The following is a 12,476-nucleotide window of genomic DNA, read 5'->3' on the forward strand; positions in this document are numbered from 1 at the left end:
ACAACGTCAAGAATGAATTAATGATAAACCCAGAAAAGACCAACGTTTTGATCTTTGGGAACTGCATAAAAAAACATTCCTAAAATGGCATGTGGAAAGAGAGACAATAACCGTCTCAAAGTTTTATAATTACCTTGGGTGCTGGCTGAGCGATACAGGAAAAGCTACTATGCACTTACATAAAACGAAATCTAAGGTGGAGTCCACAATATATGCTCTGTGCAAGTTACAAGAGAAAATGCAGAGCCCCACCACCATCCCAATTAGAAAAGTGCTACAATCAAAAAGGGCAGTCGTGGGATACGCCCAGCAGGCTTTCCCCGGAAAAATGAGCACAATGATGGACAAGGCGCAGTGTCGGGCGTACAAACCAGCAATACAAACCGAAGTACACCAGCAATAGCGGGATTCGCCTGGAATTTGGCTTGGTGCACCAGAGCAAAGAATGCTTAGGTATGCATGCAAAATACTACTATTCAGTACTAAAGGCGCCGAACGGGAGCTTGAAGAGCAGGCTGAAACCCATTGATGACGGCTTACCCAATCCAGGGTAGGCTTATCTGCAGGAAGCAGTAGAAGTTTTGGGACCCGTGCTCACGCCACTGGAGTCAAGCTATCCTGGCTGATGACGGCTGATAGCCAGAAACCGGTCCTAGGATGCTTGATTCCGGTCCAGGGAAGACATGGCTTGGCAGTTCGGGCTGGACTGTTCCCATGAGGCACAGGGTCAAGACTGATTTGCATATGGCCATGTCTAAACTGGGGTGGTGTAGTGGGCAAAAGAACGATGGATTTAACCCACATCTCTTGACTGGGGGAGAATGTCTGCATTGTCAGCATTCCGTCCATCATTTGTTTGTTGTAACACAAAACTGGAGCCATGAAGGCATAACCTACCTGATTATTAAAATGGCAATAAACAAACAATGTTCGACTGTCAAAAAAAATTGACTTCATGAATCTTGAAAAAGGAAGAGGTCAATCTGGGGTGATAACTTACAGGGACCACAAAACCCAGCCTTATCTTGATCAAGCACTGGGGAGAAAGGCCCTAAAAAAACATCCAATGGGCAAGACTTGTACCTCTCCCAATAAAAGAACTAAACCCAGGCTGGAAAACCTTGGAAAATAAAATCTGCTGCAGAATATGCAACTTCAAAACAGAATCATTGCTACATCTGATGTGCTGCTGCACGGGGTTCTCGCAATCCCATCGGAAGTTACTAAAGCCAATATGGCTACAAAAAGGTGTCCGAACAACAAAAGCAGTTACAGCCATATTTTCTTGTACAGTAACAATGGATCTGGCCAGAATCGGGATATACATGCAGGACGTTCGCTCCAGACTTGACAGAGACAATGGACTCGGATAATTCCAGAAAAATAGTCGAGGTGCACAAACGAAGTTGATACTATGGTGATAATCTTTTTTTAAATGTAACTGAATTTTTAACTTTTATACTATGCCCGTAGTTTTATTTTTTTATGGAAAGAAAAAAGCCATAATTGTTATTGAAACACCTTCTTTCTTACCTTGCTATATTGCAAATGGTTTTAAGTAACTGCAATAAATAAAATTGGACGGACCAAACACTCCTTGCTTCAGAGAGGCCATCATAGTGCTGGGGAACTAGAGTTGTTGAGTTTCCAGCCCATGTACTTTCTATGGCTTCCCTGGCACTTACAATATCCAAGACAGACCTTAGATACTGTAGGGTCATATTTGCTCATACAGCTATGCCCACACCTGTGGTATAGTGCACCCTGCCTTAGCACTGGAAGCCCTGCTAAAGGGGTAACTTACATATACTTCAGGCAGTACTAGTTGGCGTGGCACACAGGAAGTGTGCCATGAAGACTCTGTACCAGGCTATGCATGCTGCAGTGGAAGTCTGCATGGCATAGGTGAGGTGTCCCTAGGGGACCCTCTTCAGTCTCAATGCCCTAGGGACTTAAAGGGGCCTGAAGGGCCACGTGGATTAGGTTTTAGGGAAGCACGGGCACAAGGGGATCGGAAATCCATACCAATCAAAAAGTGGGGGCTAACCAGGTCAAAAGAGGCACTCACAACTGCTTAAGGAAATCCTTCTCTATTTCCCCCCTCCCCATTATAGGTGTGAAGGGGGGTGGGGGGGGATTGTGAAGTTAGAGTCACTTTGAGAAACAAGTTTACACCACTTGGTTTCACTCTGCCTCGAAAAGGGAGTTTTGGTTACTGTCCGTGGCCTTGAAATAGGCTAGATCCTGGCTGTTTTTGGTTCTGTGAGGTAAACACTGGTCTTCCCTGCCCCCTTTTAACCTGAAAATTGCCCCCTTTTAAAGGGAGGATTAAAGACCTGAAGGTTCCCCATGGCATCGGAAATTTAATTTGACTAGTTTCCGATGAAGGGGATTGTCAGTGATTGAAGACTATACCTAGTGTTTAAACCCAGAAATGCTTATCCATGCAGGTCCTCTCGACTGTCCAGGTTCCCACTTGCCTGTTGTACATGCATGAAAGGCTGACTTTAGGCATGAAATGGGTGTCTTTCAATATTGCTTTTACAGTATTCCACTGGGAGATGTGACAAGGTGTTCCATTTCTTCCCAGTATTGGGGAACATGTCTATTTAGCAGCTCTCCATCTCCCTTCCTTATGCCTCCATCCTCTTACTGTCCTTATCTGGTGGAAGTCCAATTGATGCAGAGGTAATTTTCTCCACAGCAAGAAAGAGAAATCCGCGAGTCTGGTGCTACATGACCCTGAATACATTTTGGGTCCGGTCTTGAGGCTTTGTGTCTTCTCAGTGGTGTAACTGCCTTGGATGTCAGTTTTACATAAAAACCTCCTCATTTCCCTGTTGCATAATGCTGAGGAGCACAGGAAAATACTGGTTCCTCTTATATGACTAAATGTCACGAGGAGAAAACAAGTCTCCTTTTTCAGCTCTAGCTCTACTCCAGAGACCTCAGTAGCCTTCTTTACTACAAGCGGATACATGGAGATGGTGGTGAAAGCCTCGAAGGATAGGACTTTACCTCCAATAGAAGAGGCAGTTTCTATCCTACAGCATTTCCCCCCAGTGGTTTCTCGATACACAGATCCTCATGGATTCCTCAAAGGCCTTCTTTCTTCACAAAATTCACTAAAGACATTTTCCTCGCCATGTCCCCAATCCTTGGACCTTTCCCCTAGAAGGAGCCTCTCTAATCCCCTTTTCGCGCTCCATCGGAGGCTGAGGAACTGCCTTTTGGCATCTTTCTGTTAGAATAGGAAGTACTCAGAGCTCCTACTTAAGTTTCCTCAGCGTCAAAAGCTTTGACTTCAGCGACGGGGCATTGGTCAATGAACTAGTCTTCAGTGTCTTTAGCATATTTTTTACTACATTGTCTTTTGACAAAATCAGGCTGTTTTCAGGCATGCAACACTGTGCTAAAGTTATTTATGAGGAGTCTTTTCAAATTCTGAAAATTCTTGTACTGTCTCTGGATGCTCCCCCTGGGTCTCCTCCTGGTAACCACAAACAATTTCTTCCATCAATGGTGTACCCCTTCTCTTTCTCCAACTCTGACATGCCTGCATTGTCAGTTTGCCCAATGTGCTCGAAGTTTCTTGTCCCCATGGACTAGTGTTTTTAATAAAACAAGCACAGGTCACAGCCCACAGCCCTTCAATTTATGGTCAGGAGGCAAACAGAACATGCAGAGTGGATGTTTGTCATTTAAGGTGAACAGTCGGTCGCAATTCAGTCAAAATTTGAAGCGCGTGCTCATGCTCTAGAAGGGTATCAAGGAACCCCAGGGATGATCCCAATTTGACAACTAAGTATTGTCCAAATGTTAATCCCACCAGACAAAACCTCTCCATCATGATCCTTCGACTGCTTGAGGGCTGCTCCAGGACAGTCAAAAACAAGGTCAGGAGTCTTCTGATGTACCGCTGTACCAAAGAGCAGAAAAAGGAATCTAAAATGGGCATGTACGTGGCCATTGTTAAACTATGACTGACGCCAAAGGGACTCCCCATGCCAACCACCCCCCAAAAATAACACAAATCTTAACTCTTCCAGACCCAACAACTAGATAAGGGTGTGCTGAAAACGTGCACAGAAAGGACAAACCTACTTGGAAGGTACACAATACGTGGTGGGGGGGTGGAGAAAAACAGTGTTCGGGCGCACGGCAGGTGGGACTACAGCTAAACAAATTGCCATTTGATGGTTGACTGTTCAGGTCCTGCACTAAACCCCATATCAGCAGTTGGGTGATTGAGGGCATAGCCGACTTCATCCCGACAATGCCACCTGTTCATGTCTCTGCTTCCATCAGTTTATTCACCTCATACTGATCAGCCCAGATATTTTGTGTAGCATGCAGGACAGCACTGAATCAGTGCGTTCCATTCTCAGGTGACAAAGGGTCTGGAAGGGCACGGAATCAGACTAGGATCTGAGGTTTAAAGGGTTTCAGATGAATACTTGGGTGATAACATAGCTCGAAAGAGCCAGACACAAACTGATAAGGATACCACCGGGCATGCGAAGAACACAGCAAACTGATTTCCAAACGTGATGGCAGGCAGGGAAGAAAGGATGGAAGGAAATAAACATTGAACCAATGCCCAAGCACAATGTATGTTGAGAAGGCGTCACCATATTGTAACTATCTCAAGACTTCTTTGAAGTCACTCAACTTCAAAACATGCGAGTCCAACACTAGATGGTAGTTTCAGCCACACATGAACATGAAGCCTAAAAGGAGCATCAAAGACTTCAATCAGCCCTCTAAATGTAAACAGCACTTCACAAAAGGTAAAGCACCCCTTCCAGGATAAAAAAAAAAAAAACACAAACACATTTGCTGACTTCATATTTAAGTGTAATCACTTTAGAAGCAGCTCATGCACCACCCAAATGTCAATTTAGTACAGTGTACAAGGTTAGGCTAAAAAAAAGAAGTGATTTCATACTACAGAAAGCATGCCACTAGCAGCAATGCTTAAGACATCCTTAAACAAAGTGAAAGATGGCAGACGAAATGGTGCAGCAGATTACGGTTAAAGAAAAACAAGGTTGGAACGTTTTATAGGAAGCCAACTCAAGCAATCAAAAGGTTGACTGGCAAACTGAAAGCTTAGAATGACTTCAACTGCTGAGTTAAGTGCTAGATTTTACAAAATCCTGCGGCTTTCAAGATTTAGTGCATGAGCTGCATGCAACTGGTCAACGCTAATGTACACAACCTCAAAACCTACAACTGACCTGTCTATGCTTGTCGAGTACATTTCCAAAGAGCCTGTAGGTGTCTGGGAATCCTTGAGACCGTGCACACTCCCGCACACTTACTACACGATGTTGTTCTGGGTGAAGCACACGTCCCTAAAGAGTAAAGAAATGGAAACAATTTAAACCACAACTTCTGGATCAGTCCCTATGCATGGCAGAGGTTACAGTGGCACAGGTAAGAATTTTAAATGTAGTGGTTTGGTATTCAAAGACTACAGCACAGTTTCTGGGAAGAAAACCATAAAAACAGCAGGTTTAGTATTAGAGTGCATTATTCTGGGCATGACTCCACAGTGCTACCAGTGAAAACCATGGGCCATTGAGAAAGTTTCCACAATTTTGACTTCAAATTAAAACGAGCACAGGATGTTCCCAGGTTAAGGATTCAGCTATACAGTGTTGGTACTATTCTAAAAATAAAGTTGGTTGCTATTATTTCATAAACTGTTCTTGATACCCAGCAAACAAACTGGAGTGATCAAGGCTACCGTGTGCTAAACTAAATGTATCACGGGTAAGCTTTAATGCCAGAGGTAACCAGAAATATTCAACTACTGTCAGACACTTACCTGTTTACCCATAGGCTCTGGATTAGTGACTGTGGTGCTGAAAAAGCCATCCCACTCCAATCTTCCATACAACCCGGCCCAGTGGTTATGTCGGTTACCGGTATGTGGCAGACACCAGGGTATAAGAGTGTTGAACTGTCTGTCTGCTGGATCACAAGGTTTTCCTGTCCCGAAAGAGAACATCAGTCTTTAAGTAAATAAAAACCAAGACTAGTCTTGCCTGCTTCGAAGGATAAAATCACAGATTCTAAGCTTGCGACTTGGTTATCATGCCTAACATACAATATTAAACCTCCCAACAGCTCAAACTTGGACACAGACGTTACAACCCTTTTACGCTAAACATTAGGCAACTTTACCAGGACCGGTTTAGATAGACAATGATAAGTTTATATGAATTCGTTTTTCCCCCTAGCTTCATAATACAAAGTTGGTAGTGGAGCAAGACAAAGGGTCCGACTTAACTATGCAGCCCAATAACAGTTTATGTATTAAATCTAAACTGACTGATCATTTTAAGCCCTTGTTATAGGAGGAAAGGTCTTACCATTTTAACGGTGAAAAGTGTAAATGTCAATACAATCTGAGAAGCAGTTAATGTAAATGTGTACATTCAGGCTCGTTTACCTTCAGCACAAGAGCAGACCCCTTTTAGAAAACCATTCTTCTTGTCATGGTGTGTGTACCGCAGTTTCCTTGTGGTAGTACCATCTGAAAGGCGGACCTCCATATTTGGCAGGTCTCGCCAGTCAGAACCAGGAGCCAGGGGAATGTGTCGCATTCTACCAGCGACTAAGGCACTCATATCCTATGGATGCAAACACAGGCACAAATTATTGACGTGCACATTTTCTTCCGACTGGAAATAGTAAATGTATGAAATATTTCACAGTGCACTGAGGACTTAGACCAAAAGCAAGGTGTTTTTTGGGGGGAGGGGGGCAAAAGACAAACTGCAATGTACAAGCAGCTCAACTTGGCCTTCAGTGGGCAGCAATGTATTTTAGGATACATTAGTTTAAAAAGCCATATGGTTTCCTTTAGCTGGCTGCAAAAACTAAGTGGAAGTAACCCCGAAATTAATCAATATGAAGGGAAACCTGTTTGGGATACGAATGTAAATGCTGAGTGACAGCTATCACCCTCCTATCAGACCGCCAAAGGGGTTTTAGGCAAAGGTGACTAAGCCAAAGCAGCAAATAGAATTATCAAAGGCTCATTCACACCAAGTGTGCATTATTGTGCATGCACCTTTTATGTATATTATGAAATACAGGTCAGTGTGGGACTCAAACAGGGGACCTGCACTGTACATATGAAAGTAACATGGAGCCTGTAGAATCAGGTGAAATATCCACTCACATGGCAGTGATGACCGGTCTATCCAAACCGGATAGAAGACACTCACCAATAGCAATTACCCAACACTCTTGAAGGTGCAATACACTTCATTGGAACAAAGGCAAAAACGTAGTGGTTATCAGCACCAATATCAAGTGTCAGAATGAGGACTGGTTAAGTGCAGTCCCATGTGCTTATTTCCAATTAAATGAAAATAAGCCATGAACCTTTGTTGAACAATAATTTATCACAAAATTTGAAAAATCCAAAAGGAGGCAAAAGGCCTCATGTTTTCTAGGTATTTCTCAAAGATGGTTCCTTCCTGACGAAACCTCACCTTACAGATATGATCCCGGAGAATAGGCTGGTACTGTGACCCTCTTATCTGCCGCTGGAACCAGGACTGAGGCTCTCCATTGTAGGAGATTTCCAATGCAGAGGCACCATTTCTTATCTCTGGCAAGTCAGACATACAATCACGAACCGTGATTGTTCGGAAAAGACCACACTTGATCCTAAAAAGAAGCAGAGTGTTATACCATGGCGATCTGTCAAAACCATTCACAAATGTTATCTGAAGTGATGTTATTCAGACCCAGCTCCAATGCAACAAACAGATTGTGAAACTAAATGGAACGGGGGGAAGAAATGTGCTGCAGTCATCCTACATTCCTGGTCCAAGACGTGTGCCGGAACATTGCAGTTCATTACACGATGTGGGATGATGGTGCAGGAGGGGATCCTCCACTAGACAACTATACATACTGGTATATCACAGGCCAGTAGCATGCAGTTTGTAAAAATCAATTCAAATGCTAAGCTTGATCTAGGAGCACAGATAACTGACAGGTTATTCAATTTGAGCATTAGCCCTAGAAAATTAAATGGAAAACATGGCTAAAATTCAAGAAAGTCTTCTTATAGAATTACGTTTTTTTTTTTTTTTTTTTTAAAACAGGATGTGCCAGTCCCCTTATAAAACAAACATTGGCATAGCCAATAGGTCTCGCTTTTGGGACCTTATAAGCGTTTAGCCATGCAACAGTTGCATAACTAAATACTTATAAGGTCCCAAAAGCAAGACCTATTGGCTATGCCCAGCGGCCGTGGGCCCGCAAAAGCGATCAAAGCAGCCATGCGGCCGCAAAAGAGAAAGTAATCGCAGTAAATGCGACGCGCGCGCCCGCGCACATGCACTGTAGCTCTAGGCTGGCATGGTAGCACTTTTTGGAGCCCTCTCAAAGTCTTGCCAGACCAGCGCATGCGCTGGGTCAGGCGAGACCTAAAAAGGTTAGGTAGGTAGCAAGGGGAGGAGTGTTTTTTGAATGAAAGGCGATTGCATTCAGACTGGCTGGCTGGCTATTTTTTCCCTCCCAGACTTTAATATAGCGCGAACTTGACCCGAAAGTATCGGGTACCAGATCGCTTTACATGAGCACCAGTTACGTTACATAAGGACACATTAATTTTAACATTCATTTGTTAGGCACGGCGAGATAAGTGATTTGACCAGAATCACAGGATGTCAAGTGTCGTTGCCAAGACTAACCTGGTTCCCCAGATTTGAGGTGGACTGCCCCAGCAGTTAGGCCACATCCTCTCCTGAGGCTTGATTTAATCTAGAGCAAGGCTCTGATTTGCTCACTGAAACAGTGATCAAGCTAGTTCCTTTGGTAACTCTGGTGGATACTCTAAATGCAGAGCAGTCATTTAGAATATTCCTCAGCAGCCAAACTTGATCAGAAAGATTCTGCTCCTTTGCACCACTAGGTGATTTGCGGCTCCGCATTAGCTTTGTTCTGCAAATTATTTGAGCGTAGCCACATAAGCACCACCCCTGCTTGCCGACGTCAGTTTTTGCGGACTTTCTGCTTCCTCAAATGCAGAGTACAAACCAATTGGAGGTACCAGTGTGTAGATATATAATTGGAGACCCTTGGTAGCAGAACACTAAATAGAACAGGGAGGTGGGAGAGCAATGGGGAATCTGTGGTTATATGGATTATCCACCAGAATGTTACCAAAAAGGTAACTAGCCGGTTCTTCAGATGTAAACTTGACATATCTCACCTTTAGGATATCAAAGCAATACCTCTCAAGGTGTAGGGTCTTTAAGTGGCTCAGACTAAAAAGTCCTGCTGGACCAAATGGACTTCATTCCCTTAGTGTTGGACCTGGCTATAAGGGCACTAGTGCTTCGTGAATGTGTGCACAGACACTCAAGTCATAGCAGGACAGATAAAACATGCATTCCACATTACAATCCAGTGGTGGCAGCATGGAACCTCGGTACTCCAGAGGGGGATTCTTGGTCAATGTATAGGAGATCTTAATACGAAGGAATTAGAAAACGGACCTCAGCATGTGCAATAAGTGAAGGTACCATACAAAATATCCAATCTGGCCCCCCTTCCATGTTTACCATTTTCACTGTAGTTTGTATGGCTATTGTAAGGGGTCAACTGTAGTAACAGCAAAAACACGATGTACCTCTGCCTAGTCCAAGAAGCAGCTCTAAAAATGTATTCTTGGTTTTCCAGGTACTGCAACGGTAATTGGGCCAATTGTTAGCTGTGCCTAGTCAAAACCCAGTCAGTCTGTAAATACACTCACCCTCTTCAACCTGAAGCCATCCATTTTAAACACGTACTTCTGCCTGAAAGTCAGAAACCGTCACAATAATGGAACTCTAAGGAAATGCAACAAATCTGAAAATGTTGCACCAGTTTAGATGCGGGTGCGGTTTCTGCTCCACATAGAGCTCACATGTATTTAGAGGGGTTTTTGCACAAATTGGAAAGCGCTTTAACATTTGCCACATACCAGTGACACTCCCAATAAAGATTCTGGATATGTGGACCTCTGGGTGCTTGTCTTTATTTGGGAAGCGGTCTGTCTCCTGCTTCAAATTGTTGCAAGGGGTTAACTTCTAGTCCAGTGAGGCCTTCGTGGCAGCTGAACGCTACCCAATCAACCGGTTGGATTGATCTCTTGAGCACATCCCACACGGAATCCAGACAAAGTGGAGAGTCCAGGATTGATGTCATCCAACTTGACAGTCGTTGCCTGCACAGCTTTTCGTTGCACTAGAGAATCCCACAAAAAGCTGATTGTCCACCCACTGGTATTTCATGTGATTGATTTACAAGCTGATTTGGGGTGCCCGCCCTTAGAGTAACTCAATAGAGATGAGAAGCAAGAGTGGCACACAAACGCCCTTGCAACTTCTCTTTAGAGTCGAGAGACTGTGTAGAGTCCTGTTTTCATCTGATCATCGTAACTGATCTTGCCAAGATGACCTCCCAGGATGGACCTCAAGAGCAGAACAGGACCACGGCCCCAACTTTAAGACTTGTACATCACCAGACATCAAAAGTGTCACAGCTTTGCTGCATAGTTCCAGATTTCCCTTGGGTGCATGAGGGCACAGTCACAACTAGTTGTGCTGCGAGTCCAAACACCTTGAGGGGGCCAGACCTGCACTTTAAGGCACAAAGGAACGGGCATCTGCGCGCAGGGGTGGCGCTTCGGCAGCTCTGCTCGGCCACTTCCAGGGAGGCACAAACCTGAGCCACACAGCACCACCTAGCTGTGCGCAGGTATAGTGGTGTGACTTGTACTTGATCCAGTTTGATGGCTGAATCATTTATTTTTATTTTTTTAAGGTGAGAAATCTGCGGTTAGACACTCAGAATTAAAGTTGTCAGTTGTAGCTACAACGAAATTTGAGGACCCTAGATTTAGCCGGAGGGGCTGGAATGCTAGCATTTTGGTAGACAGCATGCTCAAGCATATACTATGCTGACAAGACTCCCATTTACTGCCAAAACCTATCGTTTTGTGGGAAATCCAACACTGAAGACCTTGGTAAGCAACCTGTGCATCCATAATCAGCCAAACCTCACAAAAAGGGAGATTTAAAAAAAAAATGTAAGTCGAAAGGTATGGCCTAATCAAATACAATGATGCACAATTTCCTTTCAAATTGCTCAAGACAGCAAGCACCACTAGCAATATCAATTTTATTTTCATTACTGTGTTCAAAGCATGGATTAGAATCACTGCAAGGATTATTAACAAAGAACGCTTTTGCCAAAGATGTAACTTGAGTCAATGAATAAAGGGCCTCAATGTAATCTCCTTCGACAAACTGCCCAGACACATCAGGGCTCCTCAAATGTTTAAACTAAGGTTTCTTATATCTGACTATTCAACCATGTTCCCTTCTATACACTTGTGTCTTCTGTATTAAAAAGTGTGAAGAAATAAAGCACTTTGAGGGCATGCGTGGTTGCTCATGCAGCCATTTCCTTTTCATAGCAGCTCAAGTAAATCATACTTTTACAAAATGATCCAGTCCAACACCAAGAGCTTCCCCCGCCCAATGATACTGCAGAGACTGTACCCCACTGCCAGTGCAAAGCACTGTATAGGTACCAGTTAATTCACAAGAAATATGGTTTAAAGCCACCTGCGAATTTGATTTTTGTTCATGCAATGAGCGAGACTTGCTGCTGGACAGAAAAATGGAAGGTTGAAATTTAAGTAACATCTCTGGCAAAGAAAACATTATGCTAAACAGTAGCGTTTATTAGATCCTCAGTGGAAAGAAAATTCCCGGTGGTTAGAATTCCTAGCCACATAGAAAAATCATAGGCACATTTACAAGCCAAAAAAAAGTCTCTACCTGGTTATGTTGCTAACAAATTTCTTGTCGTCCACCACTACACTCAGTTGGCAGGCTCTGGGTGCAAACACATGCAGGGGCTCTGGAAACACTGGGAGCTTCTCTCCAGGGGCCGCAGCAAGGATGATTGCTCTTCTGCGTGTCTGTGCTACTCCATACTGGCCAGCCTAAAGTAAAGAACCCACTGATAAGAACTTACAATCCCACATTAAGACTTGCTTTGTAGTAGATACCAGATGAACCACTAATTTTTAGTACCTGTAGCACACCAAATGTACACTGATACCCCATTCGAACAAGGCATCGGAGGGTGAGCTTCAACACCATGGAGCTCTTGAAGGACACAAAGTTTCTCACATTCTCCAGCAGGAAAAACTTGGGCCGGTAGTAATCACAGTAACTGGGAAGGAAAAAAAAATATATATATATATATACACACACACCACCAGGGAAAGTCTTCAAAATGTGGTTGAAGTATGAAACTGGAGTCGTTCTAGGTCCTCTGCATAATTTATTAAAAATACTGTACTCAACTGTTTTGAATTGATCCTCAATGAGAAAAGTTACCAACCTGTCACTACAGTTCCAACACTGGCCTCTTTCGGATTCATACTC

General features: G+C 43.7%; 1 protein-coding gene across 1 annotated transcript in view; it reads right to left on the reverse strand.

Annotated features, from left to right (window-relative positions):
- DNMT1 (DNA methyltransferase 1) overlaps positions 1–12,476 on the reverse strand; it is a 110,516-nt gene that overhangs the window by 38,205 nt on the left and 59,835 nt on the right. Inside the window, exons 27-32 of the mRNA XM_085600772.1 lie at positions 12,120–12,261; positions 11,862–12,028; positions 7,512–7,689; positions 6,461–6,641; positions 5,834–5,997; positions 5,241–5,357 (exon numbers count right to left, since the gene is read on the reverse strand). Of these exons, the coding sequence (XP_085456898.1) occupies positions 5,241–5,357; positions 5,834–5,997; positions 6,461–6,641; positions 7,512–7,689; positions 11,862–12,028; positions 12,120–12,261 (949 nt within the window). The remainder of the gene's footprint in view (positions 1–5,240; positions 5,358–5,833; positions 5,998–6,460; positions 6,642–7,511; positions 7,690–11,861; positions 12,029–12,119; positions 12,262–12,476) is intronic.

Source organism: Triturus cristatus, chromosome 4_2 (genome assembly GCF_964204655.1).
Source record: "Triturus cristatus chromosome 4_2, aTriCri1.1, whole genome shotgun sequence".
NCBI lineage: Eukaryota > Metazoa > Chordata > Amphibia > Caudata > Salamandridae > Triturus > Triturus cristatus.